This window comes from Antennarius striatus, chromosome 4, assembly GCF_040054535.1.
Source record: "Antennarius striatus isolate MH-2024 chromosome 4, ASM4005453v1, whole genome shotgun sequence".
In the NCBI taxonomy this organism is placed as follows: Eukaryota; Metazoa; Chordata; class Actinopteri; order Lophiiformes; family Antennariidae; genus Antennarius; species Antennarius striatus.
In genome coordinates this window covers 2,296,539-2,319,505 of record NC_090779.1, presented here as the reverse complement: position 1 = coordinate 2,319,505, position 22,967 = coordinate 2,296,539, and the positions used below count along the sequence as shown (strand labels likewise).

At 40.8% G+C, this 22,967-nt stretch overlaps 1 protein-coding gene across 2 annotated transcripts; it reads left to right on the top strand.

Moving 5' to 3' along the window:
- Positions 1–649: 649 nt before the first annotated feature.
- On the top strand, positions 650–21,326 carry n4bp1 (nedd4 binding protein 1). 2 transcript variants are annotated; one of them, XM_068312531.1, is made up of 12 exons: positions 650–1,049; positions 5,671–5,898; positions 6,876–7,049; positions 9,027–9,535; positions 10,715–11,057; positions 11,730–12,062; positions 14,046–14,281; positions 16,548–16,678; positions 17,587–17,683; positions 17,786–17,893; positions 18,708–18,809; positions 19,541–21,326. In XM_068312531.1, exons 1-12 carry the CDS (start codon positions 855–857, stop codon positions 19,905–19,907), a joined length of 2,823 nt encoding a protein of 940 aa, XP_068168632.1. In that variant the 5' UTR covers positions 650–854; the 3' UTR covers positions 19,908–21,326. The 2 variants fall into 2 exon arrangements, with proteins under 2 accessions (XP_068168632.1, XP_068168630.1); XM_068312529.1 differs by having other exon boundaries at positions 650–1,166.
- Positions 21,327–22,967: the final 1,641 nt, after the last annotated feature.

Here is a 22,967-nt window from a genome sequence, read left to right as displayed (position 1 = left end):
TTCTGGTATGCCTTAATATCATAAAAAACTTAACTGTGTAATATAGCGGGGCAAAAAATAGAGGTAGAATATCAGAGGAATCTTTGAAAACAGATTAGAATAAAGTGTAAATTAACAGTAAATAAAAGATGGCTAATATTCTGGTAAAAGACGTGCAAAAATGTAACATATTTGAAAATGATGCAAAAATGATCATAAAATCGTTGGGGTATCTGATTCATGTAGATGTGACTTAATGTCACCAGATTGATGCGACACTCGTAGTGAATCACTATTACGTTTTATGATTATTTTTTTAAACCCAAGCTATTTTAATGCAGTTCATGGACCAACATGTATTTTTCATGTTTTATTTTCACCAGTTCTTTTGTTCTGTCCTGTCTATTCGGTCAGATAATGGTTGATAAATGCAGCAGCAACAGGCTGGTTTAGTAGCAAAAGACGTTCGTGTTTTAAAGGGACGCCGGAGCAAAAGAGGCATTTAATCTGATTATGAGCATAAAAATATCATCACCGTGATAACCAACCACAGCCATAAGGTAACGATCACATGACAATCCGTTCCTCAGGTGAATGAGATTAGCCACGATCCCTCCACGCTCACTGCGCAGGGCTGAGCTGTCGCCTCTTGATGACATCATCACGGGACTTTCCTGAGACGCATACTCAGGGCTTCCGAGTTACTAAGCTAGCTCTGCCCAGTGTCCATGACGTTGGCCACGATAATTGTCGCTTTGTTGCTCTAGAATCCGTTACTAAAGATACAATGAAAACACTAAAGGCTCCTAACGCCGCCTAAATGTCTGAATATTGAGACGTCGTCATCGGGAGTGACGGTCACACCGAGAAGCGGAATGTCAACAACGCGGCCCCTCCTCGGAATGAAGCGAGTCACCGAGCTCACGTGCCCGGAGCAGCCGAGCAGCAGGCTCCCTGCGTCGGCCGCCAGACAGCAGCGAGAGGCCCCCACCGTGGACGAGTTCACGGTGCCGGAGGATAAAGAGGAGGAGCTGAAATGCGCCAAGTGTCGTCTGGAACAGGTTTTTAAGGTGACGTTCACTATTATCGGTCTGTTGGACCACACGGGACAGTCACACGGGAGCAAAACATCACGGCAGATATGGCTGCAGCTCAGGGGGAACCGGGAAGACGTGTCGAAAGCTAAGGTGAGGTTCAGGTGTACCTTTTCACTTGATTTGGGTTTGTACAGATAAATCAGCGACACACCGTGACAGAGTTGTCTTAAGGGATAAATAAACGAGACATCATCCGGTTAGTAGTTAATTCTAAATCATTTTCTCTCTGTAAATGATGAGCAGGTGTATCAGTGACCAAAGACTGGCACTAGTCCTTGTATTTTATCACCAATCTCACCAATCCAGCCGAATTACACAGAGCTGGGAGATAAATAATATACTGTTTGCGTTTTCCTCGTCCATAAAAGTTCCATCACACCTATAACTTAAATGAAGTCATTGTTGTTGAAAGCAGATGTCCATGATATTAATTAAATTGATGATTGTAGATTCTTCTAATGGTTTGGTAATAAAGGATTAAAAGCAATAGTATGTGAATCTGATGATCTTAGGATAACATGATTGTATGTTTTCCCGTGAAACACACCTTTACCGCAATGTTAAGAAATGTGCAAATGTTTATTAGATACATGTAGTTGGTTGTTGATGTACCTGTGCAGTTATTTTTTATTTTATTTGTAATATTGTAAATATATAACCTTGTCTAACAAGACAAACTGTCCCTTCTACTCAAACAACACTTAATGTTAAAATTGATGCATGATCTATGTGGTGGAAAAATCAATTAGTCTAAATTACTTTTCTTGATCAACCATGAAAAAGTGAGAATATTGAAAAGAAACAGGTGTGATAAAATGCTGTACAGCGTTTTGCAAATGTTTTAGCAGGTGTGAAACAAATAACTTTTTTGGTGATTGTCAAAATACAAAGTGGGTAGAAAAACCTAAATCAGATCGATATTTACTGTGACTAGACTTTGCCTTCAAAATAGCATCAATTCTTTTAAGTAAACGTGCACAAAATCAGGGATCTTGTGAGATCAAAGTCAGGCGTATGATTCACTAAGTATGCCAAATACAAATTCAAATGATCATCAAATTCAAATGTAGGTTGAAGCACAGTCTTGAACTAGAACAGAAAAATCTGTGTACCTTCACCCTGGGCGAGAAACAGCCAAACTCCGCTACCAAGGTGAGATTGTGGAAGACGGTTTCATTTCACAGGTCGTATACCTTGACGAGACGGAGCACAGCAACAGACACATGGTAGTTTTGCATGCAAAAGTTTTACGTAGGCATGAAAAAAAAGCTGTAAAGTCAGTGTTCTCTCAGAAATATAGACTGAATAGTTTTTGTTTTTTAAATAAATTTACAAAACACCTACTAAACAAACCAACACAGTTTCCTTGGGTGGGGTGGGGGGTGGTGGGGGGGCATCATCATTTCCAGGACTCCTTGTTGGCCTTTTTACTTTCCTAATGACATTGACTGTATGGTTGGGGTCATTTTTGTGGAGCAGAATAAATTCTGGGTTAACCAGATGGCTCCCTGATACGTATCTGACTGTATTTCACCATAAATCCTGAACAAATGTCCCAATCCATTAGCAGAAATACCGCCCTAAATGTGTAAGGGACACTTTGCTGTTGCCTACAGACACTCTTTTGTACAGCAGTCCAGCCCTACATTGAACGAACTTCCTCCTACAGCCAAATATATTACATTTTGACTCATCAGTCCAGAGCAGTTGTTGCCATTTCTTTCTGCACAGAGTTTGTTTTTGTGCTTATGTGAACATTTCCCCTTGTTTCCATGTTAGAAATATCATTTTTGGCAGCAATTCTTCATTTGAGACCACTTCTCAGATTTCTGCAGAAAAATATGGGTGTACAGTAATACCTTGAAATACTATTTTAATTCAATCTGTGACTGAGCTCGTAACTCAAAAATTTTTCTCCATTTTAAATTACTCAAATCATTTTAATCCAATCCAGCCTTGTAATAAAGCCCCAAACCTCCTAAATTATGACCAAAAAAACATGTTATCGGCCAATAGACATGCAGATGTTACCTGTGCATAGTTAGTTACGTATAAGTTCCGTAAACAGTGATATGAAGAACGAAAAGTAGTGGCTCAGCGGTAGAGCGGGTCGTCCAATGTTCACAAGATCAACGGTTCGGTTCCCGTTCCTGCTCACCTTGGAGTGTGAGCTGGCAGTGGGAGGTGTCAGCTCACCTCCAGAGCACTGCCGAGTCGCCCCCCTTTACAAGTTGCTCATTTGGGGCACACCATGAAGGAGCTGCCCGCCGCTCTACCTCCCATTGCATGTTTACAGGACCCTTGTGAGTGTGAGTGTATTACAGGAGCCTGTACACACTAACATGTATATATGTGTTTGATTGAAGAATTTACTAACGAGATTGTGCTCTTCATTTCCCTTCGGGTATTAAAACAGTATAAAAAATTTTTAAAAAGTTAAAAATATACTAATATTCCTTGGCCATCACCACCTCTATTAACATCACTCGTTCTTTGTGCTTTTTCAAAAGAGCTTGAACAGGCAGACAGCAGAAGTATATTGGCTGTTACAAAGTCCAGTCTGTTCAAATAAATGAAGAAAAATTATGTCTGGTAACAACTCTACCAGATAAACAACATATGCAGCAGTTAAAGTCAAAGAAAAGTGTGTTTGTGTTGAATCGAGTTGGATTTGACTCCCAAATGTCAAGCACATTGTTTAATCACTGACAAAATGGTAAACTTTTTGTGGTGGGTTGTGTTTAAGAAATTGAAGTTTCAAAAACGTATTCAAATGTGTCAGAAAAGTTTACAACACAGACCAGAAAGGGACAGGTTTATGTTCATATTTTATGTAAACACTCAAGTGATTTCAAAAAACTGTATAATTTTTACTGAACATGGCACAAAAACTAAAACATTCAATGAATCCTCAGTCAGAATTTGACATAAAAAAGGATAACCTGTGTTACCACAAAATGCACGTTGTACTCGAGCTTCAGCTCACAGGCTGATGACCTTAATTGCCCCTGAATTGTCATCCTGCCCCTTATGGAGCAAAGCATCTCCACAGTATTACACTGCCACCCCCATGCTTAAACATGGGTAGAATGTTCATTTTTTTGAATGCTGTGTTCACATATTGTGTTTTTTAAAAATAGCCCACTCTTCCAGACGGTTCAGTTTTTGACTCAGTAGTCTATTGAATATTCTATTAGCTCATCAGGCTTTTTTGATGCAAAATTTACATGAGCCTTAAAAGTAGTGTAGCCCGAAAGACTGTCCTCTTTTAACATGAGAAAGGCCTGCACATCCTTGGATTTTATTTTCCTTTGGATGTTTTGTGACTTCTTCACTTCTCCACTATGCTCTGAGCGGTATTATTACTATTTGTCGTGTTCTCAATTTGTAGATAGAGGGGTTATGTAGTGTCCCAGAGCCTCAGAAAAAGCTTTGTAGCTCTTGTCAGACTTGTACTTCCATGGCCTTCTTCCTTGGTCATGGGATTTTTTATTTTAACACTACGTCCTACTGGTGAAACCTAAAAGTTTACAGCACACTTTTAAATATACAAAACTGTAATGCAATAAAAATTACGTTTTGACTAAAATTTCAAGATGACAATTTGAAAACAAAGTTTGATCTTCATTTATAGGTTGAAACGTAACCAAACTAAAGACTAAACTATTGAAGGAGTCAGAGGGATGCAGAGGAAAATTAAAAACAGCCTTTCTGGTAAAAATGATGCTGTGACAGGTAATAAGAATATAAATGAGTATTTCACACAAGAAATGTAACTCAACATTCCATACAACAAAGTATTTAAAAACAGCAATGACAAAAGACAAGGGATGAAGGAATGCATTATTACAATGAACAAATGCTAAAGTTATGGGCCCACTGAGATCTTGTTTCTAAATTATATTAACAATCAAAGTACAAATAATCACCATAATCGGAGCAACTAATTTCATCACATCAAGTAATGGGACCCAGTAATGTGTGCAGCCCGTCATCTCTTATTGTCCTCCCCATGCTCTTGATGAGTCAGCAGACGGTGTCTTAGGACCTGAATGTTTAGAACTGTAAGATTTCCACAACCTTTATACTCTTGCAAACATCTAAACATTCAAGATTCTTCCACCAACTCATTTCTTTGCTGAGTTTATCATTGGTGACTGTCTTCTGGAATAAGGAGCTGGCTACACATGAAGCTGATTATTGTCCTGCAGCTGGAGGGACCTCGTGACCACAGCACCATGTCTGACTATCTCTCTGAGGGTTTCTTCCTGGTACCTACCAGCAGTCAGTTCTATTTGATTATGACTTGGAAGTCTGTGCAACCAACCAAAGGTGTACCTCCTTAGAGCATCACTGACTGGTTTTGTTAGCCAGCTTTGCAGGCAGAACAAACAAGCGATCTTGGCTAAATTGTTGAATTACCATCTTATTTAAAACCAGTCACTCTCCATTGCCTCTTGGTAAACATATGATCATCTGGGATGTGCCTGCAGTGGTGAAGAGTCTTGGTTGAATTAAATGTTTTCCTACAACAGACTGTGGACTTCACCCAACGTCAGTCTTAACGTTAACAGTTTTTCTTGTCCTCTTTCAGGAATATGTTCGAGGACTCTGCAACCCTGAACTGAGAAAAGAAGAATGGTACCCAGTGGATATGCACTGTATTTTTGCTGGTGCCCGGGGTCTGTTCTTGGACAGACTTATTCGGGACACAAGTGCTGAAGTTCAGGTGCCTGAACCCGGCCATTTGAGGTTGCTGGGCCGGGCGGAACCCGTGGTGATGGCCCAGAGCAGAGTTCAACAATTTGTAGCTTTATTCCAGGTAGGGGTACTTTACATGTGTCACAGTATTTAAATCTCAGGCATGGATAAACATGTTCAGTCATTTGCCCACCCTTATTCCATCCCTCTTCAAAGCAGTGATGTATTGTAATTGTCAGTGTTCACTCCGTCCGTTCATCCAGATAGAAAGATGAAACAAAGAGCACTTGGGCAGCAAAGGGGATGAAAATGAGATGTTGACCTTGAGAAAACTAGGTCAAGGTCAAATTTCAACTTTTGTACACTTAGGAACCAGATAAGATAGAAAGACGAGGGAGAAGGCCAGTGTGAGTAAGACCATAGATCAAAGCACTAGCTTTGATCTATGACAGTAAGTCAGAGCACAATCTTTGACCTATGAAAGTAGGTCAGGGCAAAATTTTGAATCCAGTGGTTTTGCGGGATTGGATTGCAGTGGAACATCAATTTTTGAACTGACCCTCTTCTTTAGCAACGACCTAATGGTTTTTTCTGTGGTTCCTTTGAGACAACTCCTTCTTTTTTTCAGTCTACTGGTTACGTTCTTTTGGATATTCTGCTCTGTACAGTAGCTCCAGAAATGTACTTGGGATCTTCACCCTACTTTCTGTTAGTGATGGCAGTGAGTTGATAAAGATTGAAGATTATTTTTAGAAAGTGGAAGTTTCAGCGGCAGAGGGTTTGCTACTAACATTTCTGTAATTTTATAAAAGGCGTTTTGCTTGTAATCTAGTAATTTGAGAAGACTTACAACTGTACAGTTGAACATTTAAATATTCCAAAATGCAGCTGAAATAATTACTCCAATAATTTTTTCATACCTGCTTTCAGCTCCTCAAATATGCAGATTGGCCCTCTTCAAATGTTGTGCTAATAAATGTATTGTCTGGCTGGTGGGAGTAAAAGCTGTTGGCAATTATTATTTATAGATTTATTAATGTAAATAGCAAATCAATTGTCAGATTATCTGAGTGACAATGTGTGTCTTTTTTAATCCAGGAGAAGCAAAGTCTGCCCATCGACCGAGAGCCCACGGTGAAACGAGCGTTCAAGTCCTTTGTGGAGGAGCGGGATGATAAGTACACGATGGAGCTTCTTCTACTGCCTAGCGCCCTGAAGGAAGAGTTACTTGGACTGGCTCACAGCCCCACTGCAACAAACACAGCTGCCGTGGTCAGTTCACATCTTTTTCAATTTTATTTATTACAGAACAGGTTAACCTGCAAGTCAGAAGTATCTAATGTGTAGTTAGGATTAGGAAGTTGCGATCATGCCAAAAAAATGTTGTTTTTTGCTTGTTCAGTGCCTTCATTTGTTGTTCGGTCGTTCGCTATGGCCAGATTCAACAGATGTTTTCCTTTTTTTTTGGTTTGGTGACGTCTTTTTGTTGAACTCACCCAAGAGGCTTCTTCAGTACTGAGGCTGGTGGGGGGGTTCCAGATCTGGATTCTCAGGGATTTTCCACACCCAGAAAAGCATCTGGTTCTGTCTTTGCATCAGGGTTGTTCCAGCATGTTGGATTTTGCACTAGATGTCTTGTACTTATTGTGGAAGTCTGACAATCGACACAAGGTCACCACCGTAGAGTTTGTGCACCCAGCATCCTCCACTCCTCTATGAACTGGGGCAGTAGCGCTGGCTGTTCCAAGAGCTGCATCTGGACGCGGACTACTTTCAGCGGAACACCTGGCTGACTACGGTGGAGTTTGATGAGCTATTGGCTGGAAATGGGGCCAGGGTCACCCATTGGGATATCTACCCCAGACACTCCACCACCTGCAGAACTTCTCACTCTTTCCTGTGTTTTTAAAAGCAGCTACTTCTTGGTTTATCGTAGCCAATCACTGTGACTGGAGCCGGCAGCATATCGCTCCATTTGGGATTCGTCATCTCGGACATTGAGCGTTTTTTGTTCTATGACACTGTCGCTCTTGTATCGTCCCAAGGATTTGTCGCATGAGTGCCTTGAATGCATTGAATTTGTTTGTGAACTCATTACTAACAGAAAAAGTAGAACAGTGTCAACTTTTTTTAATACACAAGGGACTCAGAAGTTCAAGGAACTGTTGAATGCGTATTGAATTTTTTTGAATACAGTAATCCCTGGCTTGTTTGTGCTTCAAGATGCGCGGCTTCACTTCACTGCGGGTTTTTAGTAGGTAGTCATGTGATACCATACGCGCCTGCTATTGGCTAATGGCATCTGGAAGGTCACTACTCATGTAACACAGCGCACTTCCATAGAAACAAAAGTGCTTTAAACAGTCTATCAGAGTGTGGGAAAAGATAATGCAGGTACTGTAGGAGGTGGTTTAATATCAGTATGGGGAGGGTTCATAAACGTTTAAATTACCGTAAATAACAAAATAAGTACTTTGTTGTCATATCGCGGAGTTCAGCTTTTCACGGGTGGTTCCTGGAACGCATTAACTGCTATATATCAAAGAATTTTTCAATGTTGGGAGCGGTAGTGAGTGGTAGTGGTGATTGGTGGTGCACTAGTCTTTCCCAACCTCTGGCAGTTATTCAAACAAGCTTTAACACCAGATTCATCTTTGTGGTGTCAAAAACACTCCTCCGCAGCAAGCCTCAGTTACTGCATTGGATCCCCCCCCCCCCCCCCACAGTGCTTCCAGTGGTTGGTTCTGATTCCTCTTCAACCCAGCCGTTCATCCTCTCTGGATCTCCTCCAACTTGTCGACCTGTATATCATCAAATTCGCAGATAAAGCAAAAGGTTATGGACCTCATCAAAAATATCCATCACCTGATGCCACGGTTCCCTCTCAGAAAACTGGTCCTCATACCAACAAATCTAAGAAGCTCATTGGTGAATTCAGGAATGTCCAGAGCTTTGACACATGGACCCGTCCACATAAATCCAGTGTTTTTTTTAGCCTCTTTTTAGCTTCTTCTGTTTAGTTTATTTCAAGGTTTCAGGCTGTGTCCCTGAACCACCCATAGAAAACCTCTTTGAGCATTAATGTAATTTAAAAAACAGGCATAAAGCGTCAATAGTGCCATACCATATGTGCAGGTTAATGTTATGTGGATTTCCATCAGGAAAAATGTCCATTGTATCTCCTACAGTTTATTAGCACCATCCATGAGAGGTCAAAACGCAAATTCATGTTATTCTCTTCTGTTCTAGGCTCATCTCAACCACACGCTGCATCCCAACGTGGTGGAGATTGACCAGGACCGTTCTCAGAGCAGCACCCCCGTGACAGAACTCTCCAACCGCATCCTGGACACCAGCTTTGAGGAAAAAAGCACCAGAGTGGCGTCCGCTGGCAGAGAGAGCAAAGTAGAAGGAGCCGCGGGTCCAGAGACCGTCCTGTTCAACGGCACTCGACCTTCGCACAAGCGGCGCTCATCCGAGAGTGAAACCCGTGATACGAAGAGACAGTATTCTCTGGAGCGGAGGGACGACTCACCAGAGAGGACGAGAGAGAGGGAGCGGCAGAGGGACAGAGAAGGCCGTGAGAACAGCAGCAGCTGTAGATCCAGAACGTCCTCACACGCATCGGCTCTGTCCTCGTCAGCTAAAGCAAACGCAGGAGTCGGTCCAATCATGTTGGACTCCAGCGAAGGAGCCTCCGACGACGGGGAGACGGTCAGCCCGGAAACCAACCTCCGCTGCCTGGTTAACTTTTTCAGGTGAGTTCACAATGGCTGTTGTGGGTGAGCAAGTGTTTGAAAAATAATGAATCCTTACAGGAATAACCAGATTATGTAGTCATTGGTCCAGAAGTGTCACCTGACGTGTCTGTTTTCTGTTCATGATTCTGTTTATAGATTAGATGACCTCAGAACTTTTTTTTTGTGGCAATAGAAAAAAATTTGAAAATTAAAAATGCTCATGTCTTATTATGGACAAAGAAAGACTAAGGATTTGCTGACTGTTCAGGATTGACCTGGAAGATACAACTGAGATGGATGCATAATCTTGAATGTAATTACATACCATAATGCAATAACGCAATATCACGTCCTGGAAGTTATAGCAAAAACTATGTTGTGCTCTGATATCAAAGATACCAAAACACAAAGTGTTGCTTCAGGTCATGTGTTCCCATGTTGTCATGTGAGGAGAGTAAAAGCCTGTCAGATGGGACCTGAACATGTGAAGGGGGGGGTCACCCATGACCACAGTTTTCTAAAAAATGAAATGTAGTGAGTATTCAGGTGAGGCAGATAGTCCAGTTTGTTGGTAGAGAATCCCTCTGCAGCGGAGTTCATTCATTCATTCATTCATTCATTCATACATACACACATTTTCCGTTCCGCTTTTTCCGCTTACACGGGTCACAGGGGTTAATGGATTGTATCCCAGCTGATTTACAGACATGTTATCAGCACATCACGGTGCAACATAGTTAATGAGCATTAATATTACCCTTAACACACTATAGTTAAGTGGTTTAGCAGTTCACTGTTGATCAAAAGGTTGGTTTGACCCGTACCCCCGACAGTTTAAGATGAAGAAATCAACTTTATTTATCCCCCGTAGAGGAAATTATTGTCCTCCTAGTATTAATCATTCTGTTGTTAATCACATGCAAATTAAGAGTTTTATCCACTTCTCAGGCGGATGGCGCGACATGTTGTTAGAATAATAATTTGTTTTTTTAATTAAAGGTCCCAATAGACCTCTTCTGTATAGGAAAGATGACTATAAATGAGCAAGTGCAACAGCTGACACCAGCAGTAAAATCATTCCACGATATCAAATGTTAGCTTTAGAGAGAACTATAGAAGACACATGTTCAACCCCATAATCACTGCCTTAAATTTGTCTTCTTGTAGCTAAACACCTGTCACTGTCATCCCCCTCAGAACCATGGGATACCAGCAAGACTTGGTGGAGCGTGTCATCAAGGAGACGGGACAGACAGAGGATACCTTCCTTATTCTGGAGAAGATTGTTGAGGAGACCAAACATTCTGAAGAGACGAGCAGAGACAAAAAGGACAAACAGTTGAGCTTGATGTGCTCCTTGGAGACTCCCTCGTCCTCGTCGCCCTCCTCTCGTTTCAGAGGGAAGGAGCACGAACGAAACAGAGCGTTGGTCGACCCGGGCCGATCTAAAGAGAACATTAAGTCCAACCAGCACAGCAGCAGCAGTAACGGTCTGGGGCATCGGAGGCAGTGCAGCAGCAGCGAGACCAGCACCCAACAGGTGAACGCTCGCAGAAAACAGATGCATTTTCCTTTGATTCACACAACATCTCTCTGTGAGGAGCACAAATATCCTTGTCAAACTCTCTCTGAGCATTTGTGCGTTTCAGTTTCTAGAATATCATGAATTACCGTCTTTCAGATTCACAGGTTCTCCATAATGTTCTTAAATATTTGTTTGCCATCGAAAGAAAGAGAAAGTAAGAAAGTTTAATTTTTTTGCTGTAAGTAAACAATATAGATAGATAGATACAACACTTTTTGGAATTATTTCTGTTCCTGTAAGAAATCTCACTGCTGTGGGAGGGGGGAGGAAGCTGGACCACTCCTAGGATCAGCGCTTTGCATAATACTGTTGTCTTTCTACCGGTCTCTGTCATCTCAGTCACTTTTTTTTTTTTTTTTTTTTGTATTTTGACTGTATTTTTTAACCAGAAACACTTTTTTCTCAAGTATTTCTGTCAGCATGTGTTTAGTGAAGCAGTATAGTAGCAAAAAAAAGTATATAAAAGACATGTTCCTATGTAAATTATTTACCAGAAGAGTGTTAACTAGTGGGCTTTATGTTAAAAGATGTGCGTATAAAGTAAATATCATAAGATATTTATTTCTTATTAAGTTTGATATTTTCCAGATTGTCTGATTCATCCTGTTTTTTGTTTTCTTCATCCAGGCAATCACCATCAAGAGGAGCTCTAGTGCTCAGGGAGGGGCACGGAGCTACGAGGTCATCACCATCGACGATGAGGATGATGTCATCCCGGTAAACGCCAAAAGAGCCGATACCAAATCGTCTTGTATGATGACGGTACCACATCTGGACCAATCAGGATCCAGAACAGACTACTTGACCCGGGGAGGGGGTGGCATCTCACAGAGGGACTATCTCACAAGGGGGGGGACTCAAACTTTAGGAGGTCCAGTGAAGGTGGAGAGTGTCACAGCGCTGCGCAGCGCCCCCCAGTGGCTGACCACCAACAGCAGCTCATATGCTTCTAATCCCAGCGTAGGTATTTCCCTGGCGTTTCCCTCCTGTGTGTGTGTTGTGCATATTGTGACGTTTAGATGTTTGAATGTGCAGAAGGATGAACAGAATTTCCAGATCGTAGTGATGTCACACCTTCAACATCCAGGACATGAAGATCCTGTTGGCTGAATGCTTTTTGGTACTATACAGGCAAACCTCTGTTTCCGATCACAATTCGTTCCTGAAGGCTGTTCAAATAGCGATTTGTTCCAATTCCAAATACATTTTTCTCATTACAAATAATGTAAATGGTCTTAATCTGTTCCAAGATGCTACAAAGCTACCTTTTCTCAACATGTTATTTCATAATGTCATTTATATATCAAATTGTATAGTAATGAAACATATCAAAGAAAGTTAAAAGAAAGAAGCAAACACAAGAAAGAAAGGAAAAACATGGACTTAATCAGGTTAGCCTAAAGTACGAGTTACCGCCGTCTTTTGGACAGAAGTTTACGGTACTGTAACTCGTACCGTAGGCAATGGAACGCAGATTAAGTGAAAAATGATTGAATTCAGTAAACTAAAATAAAAAGCACATTACCGTCACTTTTTCTCTCAACTTTTCTCGCCTTTTTCTTGCACTTGGCGGCAAAAAAAAGGCGTTTGTTTCACGTTCGACTTCCAAATTTTGTTCGACTTTTAAGACAAAAAAATTACGAATTTTTTGATCGAATTCCGATTTGTTCGATGTCTAAAGCATTCAAAAACCAAGGTTTGGTTGTAGTTATATTTTTAACATCAGTACGGTCTCATCTCTAACCAAAAATCACACCCAGGCCTGACAGAGATCACTCATTTTTAATATTGATGAAATTATAACACATAGGAGAAGAAAAGGTGATCAGTGTGGGAAGGTTGATCACCTTTGAGATCTGGGACTGAACAGATCCATTTTATGACTTGAATCAATAGTTACGTATTTTGATATTGTTGATGATATAAAATGACCGCAGTATGACCATAAATATTTTAATTTATGTTGATAATGATCATTTTTGTGGTTATTAACTAAATTGTTAAGGAACTAGTTTTTGTCCTCGATGACGCTGTTGAATAATACTGTGGCACTCCAAAGAACATATACTATGATCAAGGTTCAACTTTTTTTGTTTTGTTTTTAGCGTAATGAAACTAAATTATAATACCCTTCAAATATATGAGATTATTTAGAATTCCTGGATTGGGAGAAAAAATTCCTTTCTGTTCAAGTCCCTACCACTCTTTTTTAAGTTTTTTGGAAGTTTCCAAACCAACCTGTTTCCAGGAAGTTTGAATAAATCATGGGCACTGCACATTTTGTTGTGGATTCATATAAATGGACAGACACAGAAAAGAGATCTTTGCTGGTGTAAAGTGTACATCAGTAAAGATTTGCAATTGGAATAATTTGATCATCAAGAACTGCATGTTTGACTTGTGTCCTTAATTCTTGTGAGCTGTGTATTCAGTCTGTCGAGGCAGTATTGGTGATGGAACTTTTCAAACTCAATACAGAAGCAGGTCACAGTCGTGGCTCAGAACGTCTACAGTGGTATTCTGGTAATTCTAGGCTGCTTGCTGTCTGTGTGTGGAAAAGCCAGCAGAACCTGTGATGGGTTTGCACTAAGCAGGGCTGTGTTGTCACTTTTTTCCAGCCAGAGTTGGTTTTGCCCGTTCACATGACACCAGTAGGGTGTACATTTTCAAAATGTACCGCTCAGAATTCTCTTCAACCAGCTGTTGTGTAACTGAACCCTAAACATCTGTATGGTAACATTGCTGGGGTGTGAATACGTGAATTCCTCATTCCTCACCAAATACTGCCAGAATTGAGGAAGCCTTTGATTGGAGATGAGATGTTTGTGAAAATTTTTATCAGCTTTAAGGATTACTGCGACTTTTTTTAATGAGAATATACAAAAGCATAAAATCCTCTTTGGATCATAAGATATTTATTTATTTGTGTTGCTCTCTTCTCAGTCTGCTCAACCAATCATGCGGCCCTCAGCCTCTGCCTACCAGACCATAGGCCACGTGGGCTTCCACAGGATCGGAGCGAGGACCCCTCCTGCAAATGAGCCCCCGCTGCCTCTGGTGACCGGTATGGCTCGTTTCCACCAGGCTCTGAAGACCCCCTACACGCTGAAGCTGCCCAACGAGCCGGGCTGTCAGGAGCTCAGACACGTCATCATCGACGGCAGCAACGTGGCCATGGCGTGAGTTACACACGATGAAAACTCTTCTTTGAGTGGCACACAACGGTTGGAGCTTTTGTAATCTTGTGTGTGTGTGTGTGTGTGTGTGTGTGTGTGTGTGTGTGTGTGTGTGTGTGTCTGTGTGTGTGTGTGTGTGTGTGTGTAACAACTGTGCCACCCAAACTGAAGACATTTTTTTATTAAAATTTAATGAAAGTATAAAAATTAGCCGTATCAGGTGTGTAGTTTTTGAATAAAAAAGCTGTTACAGCATGTGTGATTACTTTTGTATCTACATATGTAGTCTTCATCATCATGTGCATTTTTTTCCCTATTTGTTTACATCAGTGAGTCAGGGATGATTTACTGGAAGGGAAGAAAGCAAAAGTTTGATAAATGCTGAATTTGCCAGAAAGCATGAGTGATCCAGAATTTACCATTCCTGTTAAACAAACTTTATTACTTCTTTGCTGTTGCAGCGACAAAATTTCCAGGATTTGTTCCAGGGATTGTGGGTATTTTGCTGATACATTTTTCATGAGTGAACTCATTTGAATGAGTGTAGTTACAAGCATGGGCTGCTGACATTAGAAGAGAACCTAAACAAGTCGTTCTCATCACAATAATCCAAATAAAAATGAAATTGTAGCTCTTTTTACATAAATTGGTGTTGAAGCTTTTCGGTACCATGTTTACAGGAACAAGACAGATCAGTTTGGACCAATTTAATCAAAAATAGGAAGTTGTCCTTCTGAAACTTATAATGCAGAAACTTCTATTCAGCAGTGTGGTTCTGTTCTGGGACGTCCCTGCTCTTCCCTGCATGGAAAGCCCAAGACAGGAAGTGAACTCCTTTATGTTCTTCCATGAGTTGGCATGGGGAAGGATATTTCATGGTGCTTTTGCTTGTCCTCCCTGTGACAGCGGATGAAGCAGTTAGAAAAGGAATGAATGAATGATGGAAAGAGAGAGAGAAGAAACAAGGATACAGACATGTGAAAACTCTTTAACTAGAACAATTATATTCTAAGACAAAGGTTGTAATTTGTAGTATTTATAATAACTTCTACAGTGACAGCATAGAGTTATAATCTTGAGGCTAGTAATGGCATGATATGACAGAATTTATAATAAGAATGTTGATTAGGATGCAGTACTTACATGAAACACCAGGAGGAGCTATTAAACTACTGAGTAGAAGGTCATTACAAACTAATGTGTGACTGTTTCATGGTGTGTTTCTCAGTACTAATATTACAGTGGGAAGTAGTTCCAGTATTTTTCTTATTTCTTTTAGTGTTATAAAATGCTTGCATTTATCACCAGCTGCGCATCCCATAATTAAAATGAAGAAGAAGAAAAAACACTAGAATTTGATGCACACAGACACACCGTTACAAAACTCACAATCTTCACCAGAGCCTATCACTAACTGGTTAGAACTGTTCTTACTGAACTGGAAGACAGTATGTTCATCTTTAGTGGTTTATCAAAATGTAAAGCCTCTTTAACTACATGTGATGTTGGGATAATACTGGGGCAAACAGAAAGGAGTTATGACAACTTCTTCTTTCATATTTGAAGCATGACCACACCCACACCATTCTAAAAGAACTTTCACCCTCTGGGCTGAACATAGTGGCTGAACATAGTGCCAACCAAATGTCAAGTTCATCTGGTGAAATCACTCACACAGATTTGTTAAAATAGAGCGTGTGCAATGACCGGGGGTTTATTTTTAATAATTTGGAAAAAATGGCCACGGCGATTCTGTGTGACACCAGTCACACAGAATCAGAGTAAAACACAGAGAAATGGTTGAAACCACGCAAAGTTCCTGTTTGTCTTGGATTTAGCACCATGAGAATCATGGAGAGAGAGATAAGAGTAACTGGGGGGTTACATCATAACATTATAATGCAGCCAGCCATGACTATATTAGGGGATATGCAGCCTCCACACTCAAGTTTAAGATAATTTTGAGTTATACCCATTATTGCATATATTTAACACTGAAACCGACCGGATTGATCGTGGAAGGGTGTGTCTCAGATTTCATTAACTCCATGAGGACTGTCTGTAAAGTACCGTAGGTGTATTGAAATCTGATGTAGACAATTTCACTGCATTCATATTGTTTTCTGAGTTGATTAAATGAACTTACTATACAGAGGTCAGAGATTTTCACATGAACTTCAGTCATTCAAATAATGCAAACTGTTAAAGTAATAATGATTTATGCTGCTCTCCTGACTTTGTCCGTCCTGTTTCATCCTCACCTCTGCAGTCACGGCCTCCATCGGTTCTTCTCCTGCCGAGGCATAGCGCTGGCGGTGGAAACCTTCTGGAAGCGAGGCCACAGGGAGATCACCGTGTTTGTCCCTCAGTGGCGTCAGAAGAGAGACCGGCTCACAACAGGTACTGTGTAGATATTGTTCACAGGTTTGGCCCTCAGCGCACTTCCATCTAAACTACATCTAGTAATAATCTAACACACGCTGACGACGAGGCCACATTAAAGCTGAAGGGAGCTCAATGAAACCACAAAGTCCAACCTGTTTTATATTACACTACACCGAGTTAAAACCCCGTTATTTCCTGATTCATTCTTTCACATGAGTTCCATTTTATAAACAGTTAAGTTTTTCATTCATTTATTTAATACAAGGAAAATTTGCATAAACACACTTTTTAAAATTTTTATTTTTTTAATTTAATAATAATTTTAATTTAATTTAAAATTGATAATTTAATTTAATAATAATTTAATAATACAATTTAATACACGTTACATATCTTAATGTTATTTTTTACTGCTATGAGAATGGGTTTTTTTGGGGTTTTTTTGCAATTGTCCTACAGAATTGCCAGAAAGTTCTTTGATAAATTCTTGATGTGATCCTGCTACGAATTGTCCCTTGTGAATAATGACGCTCAAGATCAGTGTGTGCTATTGCACGTAACACTGATAGGTGTTGGGGCTGATGTAGGAGAAAATTAAGTTAATAAGATATTTGTGAACATGTTTTTGAATACAAATACTGTTTTTGTTTTCACTAAATCAATATTATTTTCATTATTATTATTTAGCAGTAAAAGTTCAACACTGTGGCTCTTACAACCAGCTGTGAAGGAGAAGACATGCTGTACTGGCAGTGTTACACTTTTTTTTTAAGGTCCAGATATTTTGTAGAACACATTTAATTGGAAGGTATTAGAATCAATTATTGTTTTGTTTAATGTTCCAAAAAGTATTTCCATGATGTAAGATTCTTTCTTGTCTTTGTTATTATCATGAGGTTAAAATTCCTGTTTTCTTATTTCAGAGCAACATTTCCTGAACCAATTAGAAGACTTGAGATTGCTCTCCTTCACTCCCTCCAGAGAGGTCTGTGGGCAGAGGATCTCCTCACATGATGACAGGTACACGTTCAGACAGAATACACAGGTCTAAAACTGTGGTTTAGTGTGTGCAAATGTGGTGTCTAACCCACACACACGCTGTCTGTGACTTTTCTGCACCAGGTTCCTGCTCCACTTGGCAGAAAAGACGGGTGGAATCATCGTGACCAATGACAACCTGAGGGACTTCGTCGACACATCGGACACGTGGCGCAAGATCATTCAAGAAAGGTCAGTCAGTCACTGCCTGTTACAATTCATTCAGGATATTACAATGAATGATGATAGAAAACTAAATAACACATTTACAGTTTCTGTTTTTATTAAAGTATGTTAAACACCAACCTTTTGTCACATCAAAGGAAGAAACAGCTTGAAGAACAAATAATCTCTCAAACAGAAAAGGTTCAATCAGATTTTGTCCAAGGAAAATAAAATAATTATCTAACTCCAGTTACTACAAACTGCATTCATAACTGGTTGTAACTGGATTAGACACGTCGGCCTGATTACCAGCAGCCCCATTCATGTAAATTTTATTTAGATAGAGAGTTTTCAGAAGCACTAAACTTGTAGGACTTCAAGAACAGAGGAGGAATAAAATGATGGAAAGAAATCATTCTAATGTTGAGGCTCTGGGGCTCCACAGAGAGACTGGATGAACTTATTTTTCCATCCTGTACTTGATGCAGCATGTATTACTCTACTGTCGAATTCATCAATTTTTTTTTTACATTTAAGAATCCATTTCCACTGTTTTAAATCTCCACACAGAAAAACAGTTTAGCCACAAACAGTCCAGCTTTATCCTAGCATAGCAGCCAGAAACAAATTGTGCTTGTGTATCAGCAACATCTGTGAAAGTTCCATCTTAATGTGTGTGTTAATGAAACTAAATCTTCCTGATTATCACTCTATTCTGTAACCCATACAGTAAGTTGATCAGAATTCTTCTCATTATAAATAAGAGATCCTCATGTATTCGGATCTCATTGTGACTGGTCGGCTGTGTACTCAGTTTCATTTCTTTCTTGTCCGTTAACAGACTACTCCAGTTTACGTTTGTGGAGGATCACTTCATGATTCCTGATGACCCACTGGGCAGAGATGGACCCCATCTCGATGTGTTCCTGCGTAAAGACAACAGGTGTGGAAGGTTCTGTTCACACTAACAGGAATGATTCTTATATAACTTTATAAAATGATTATCAGGCCTCTATGATGTGTTTCAGTAAATTGATGAGAGGAAGGACCAACGGGTCCTCAGCTCCTCATGGAACTCCCTTTATGTTGGAAAACCATTTCAAATGAACACTTTATGACGGTCTTGGAGAAAACATCAAAATCGTGTCAGTCGTCAAAGTGAAGGGAGAATGTTTAGAAGATCTAAAATATAAAACGTGTCTTGAGTTATTTCACCTTTTTTTTTTTTGCGTACTACATAATTCTATGTGTTCATTTATAGTTTTGATGCCTTGAGTGAGATGTAACTACTTTACAAAGATAAGGAAACCCAGTGAACATTATTCCCTACCTGAGTATGCAGTTAAAATGATTACTGACAAAACTTGTATTGGCTTTTAAAATATTGTCTAGGATGATTAATAGACTTTAATATCAATTAGATCAATCTTCTCACACATACAACCATTACACTGAAGAGAAAATATGTTTTTAAACAAGTGATCTATAATATATGATCAAGTGTTTTGATTGGGTCTTTATTCTAAATACACTCACTAACACAGTACTGAATGTTTGGCAGATTTAACTTAACAAATGTTGATCTTTTGTTGACCTTTTTATGATAAATGTTGGAGAAAATGTGTGAATCTTTTCCGTCGTATTCTTCGACTCACTCTTGTTTCTTTTTGTCAGGAGGGCTGCGGGTACACCTCCCCCCCTGAAAGCCCCAGACTTACGGCCGTCATCCCAGCAGCAGCCCATTTACGTGCAAGCCCTCCACTCTGCTCCCCAGACCCCCACCTCCATGGTAAGGCCCCCTCCTTCCCTGATACCCCACCCCACCACACACTGGCCCCATACCGGTCCTCCGGAAAGACACCCGCCCCACCGTTCGCCTTCCCCCTCGCCTCCCCCTCAACGGTCACCCGGAGAAACGTCGGAGCTGAAGCGGCAGCTGTACGACATCTTTCCCGACCAGAAGCAGCGAATCGACCGCATCCTGAGCGACAACCCGTACATGAGAGACCTGAACGCGCTCTCAGGGCTGCTGCTGGGGTAAAACACAAAAGAACAAACTGATGTAGCACTGAGAATCAATCAAACACACGCAAGAAAACATGTGTCATCATAAAAACTGTTGATTTCAACATGTCCTCGAGGTTGGAGGAATTGTAAAGTTTGAAGTTTTGTACATTATTTCAGCAAATTTACTGGTATTGGCAGCAGATGTATATTATTTCCTCTTTATTTTTTGTCTTTACTCTCAAAATCTTAAAACAAATTTGTCCATCAGTATGATCAGAAGGAACTGTTGAGCCAACACCAAGAGGAAAATGTTTTGTACCACAGAGTGAAGTGGTTGTGACCACATGTGACCGTCGTCCCAACTTGACTCATTTCCTTTACTTTTGTTTCCCATCAAATATAAGTTTTTTACAAAAACTTTGAGACACTGATGCATCATGTTATGTACGTTGGTTTTAAACTTACGTTATTGAATAGATTAAATTCGGGGGTCATGCAAAGTCTTTGAACTCATTGTTGGCAAGCAACTAAAAAAACATCTCACAATCTGCATATTTAAACTGATCTGTTTCCTTATGTCAAAGAAACTTTTAAACGGTTTATGTATTTCTTCATGCACACCATTCAAACACTCATCGCATTAAAGATAGTTCATTGTTGGTACGTATTCTTCATTGCTCAGTCAGAATCGTTGACAGTCTTTCAAAATAAGATGAGAGAGGAGCCATATTTCATCCAATGAACAGCCAGCTACATCACTCTGTTGGCTCACAGTGCTGATCCCCTAATCAAAGTCTGGAAAGAGAAGTAGGATGACATGAAGTACGTATACCGTGGGCACCGTATTCCTGCAGATTGATCCAAGTGAAAATGGTCAGATCTGCATGCCTACGTTCCACCGCTGGTTTGCTGTTGGTTTTAACAGACAGATAAACCAGTGAAACCTGTAGTAGTGGAAACGCTACAAGGCTGTGAAGTTATCCTTTCAAATAGCACATTGTTTTCCTGCCAGAAAAACCTGCAAAGCCAACAGATTTATGTTTGTAATTAGTGTTGATAGCCATTGAATGCACTGAAGGCATGGGTGTGTGTACTGTAGTCAGTAGAACAAGGTTTATCTAACTTTTGTTTTCTTAAATCCTCTACACCCAGGGATTCTTGGCCACAGCTTGCTGATTTAATGCGTGTCTGAGTTTTGTAATATGTATATAAGCTCTGTTTCTTTCAATAAAGGGTATTGGTACAAAACTTGATAAGGTGTAAAAAAAAAGAAATCAGTTGCTTTGTTGCTGGAAGGTATGGAGGATTTTTGTTCTCCATTGTATTATAAATTTTTGTTTATATTGATTTTTTTTTTATTAGATAGTCATTTATGTCTGCATTGCACATGGTTTTATGTACGTGGAAAAAAGTAAATAAATGCAGCCATCGCCAGAAAGATTTTTTTCCCACATTTGCTGTGTCTGTGTGTCGTTTCTCAGAGGCAGTATGACAAAGTGTTTAGTGTTGCCCATACTTGAAAGTTTTTGCACTTTCATGGTTAAGCATTGATATCATAAGGAACAGTTGGCCCAACTTCAGGAAGTTATAGATTCTGGTCAGGATGTAGAAATCTCTACCATTGAAAGATCACAGAACTTGATTGAAATGTCTTTTTTTGCTTTATATTGACTCAGGTTTTGCAAAATAATACAAAAGCATGCAACATAATTCCTGCTCAATCACATATTGACACACGTTTATGTATGTATGGGCAGGCTCTTCACTCCCAACGTCTTGACTGTCCTGATGAGTGACTGGAGAACAATTCCTCTGTATCCAACCTTGATGGGTTGCATCGGGTCCTCCAGCCCCTGCTTTGGCATACCTCTGCCAGTTTCTCATACTTGGCCCTCTTTCTGTCGAATGCCTCCTCCATCCGGTCTTCCCAAGGGACATTCAACTCCAGCAGGACCACTGGCCTTGTTATTTCTGACACCAGGACCGTGTCTGGCCTGAGTGTGGTCGCTGGGTCGTTCTCCTGGAATTTGAGCTGTCTCCCTTGGTCGACCTTCAGCTGCCAGTCCTGAGCTGTTGCCAGCAGCCCCCCTGGTTGACTCCGGTGCGGCTGTGGCTTCTCCCCAGCCTTAACGAAGGCGATGGACTGCCTTGTTGGCTGGTGGTGTTTGCTGGTGGAGATCTCTGTGCTGATGACCTCTGCTATGACCCACAGCACTTGGTCATGGTGACAGTGGTAGTGCCCATCTCCCAGTGCCTCGGCAGCAGCTCAGGATGTGCTCAAGCCATCTGGCTCTCTGGCAAAGAGGACACAATAGGGTCTCGGTCAAGCCCCAGCGGGACATGTTAGACGGGCTTGTGAGGACATCGTACACTGACTGAATGAGGAACTTGATCCGGTGTGGCTCAGATCTCCATACCTCTGTCCATGATATCTTCCAGTCAGCTACCTCTTCCCATCGGGTCCATGCCCCTTGCTGCTGCATCCCTGCGGCCTGACTGCAAAGGGCTTCCTCCACCCCTGCTCGGACCTCCCATTGGATCAGCTGATGCCTTTCCTTTCCCTGGGACTTGCTTCCAGATGCCACTGTTCCCACCAGCTCACTGTGGCACAAGCAGGACTCAACCATTCGTGAGCCTTCCACTTACTGTCGGTTCTCACTTCTATGCCGGCCAAGGAGACTTTGCTGTCGCTGGAGTCCCTATACAGCAGCACCTCTCTTGCTCTGTCAGACTACTGAAGGGCAGTTTCAGCTTGTTGTTCTTCCCATACAAGGCGATGCTGCAGAGACTTTACATAGGCCTAACAGCTGACCTTCCTTTCAAAGCACTCGACTGTGGTCATTGGCACATCGTAGACCAGCAGTGGCCAGAGGAGTTTTGGCAAGATGCCATCCTGGTAGATCCAGGCTTTAAACTTGCCTGGTAGCCCTGACTCACCCACTGCTGTCAGCCAGGTTCCCAACTCCTCTGATGTTGCTCAGAGTGCTGCGGTGTCCTTCGAGGTGCAGTCAAAAGTCTTGTCCAGGCTCTTAACTGGCAAAAAAAGTATATAGATAAAAAAAACTATTTATTTTCTGGAGCTGTGCCATGTCAT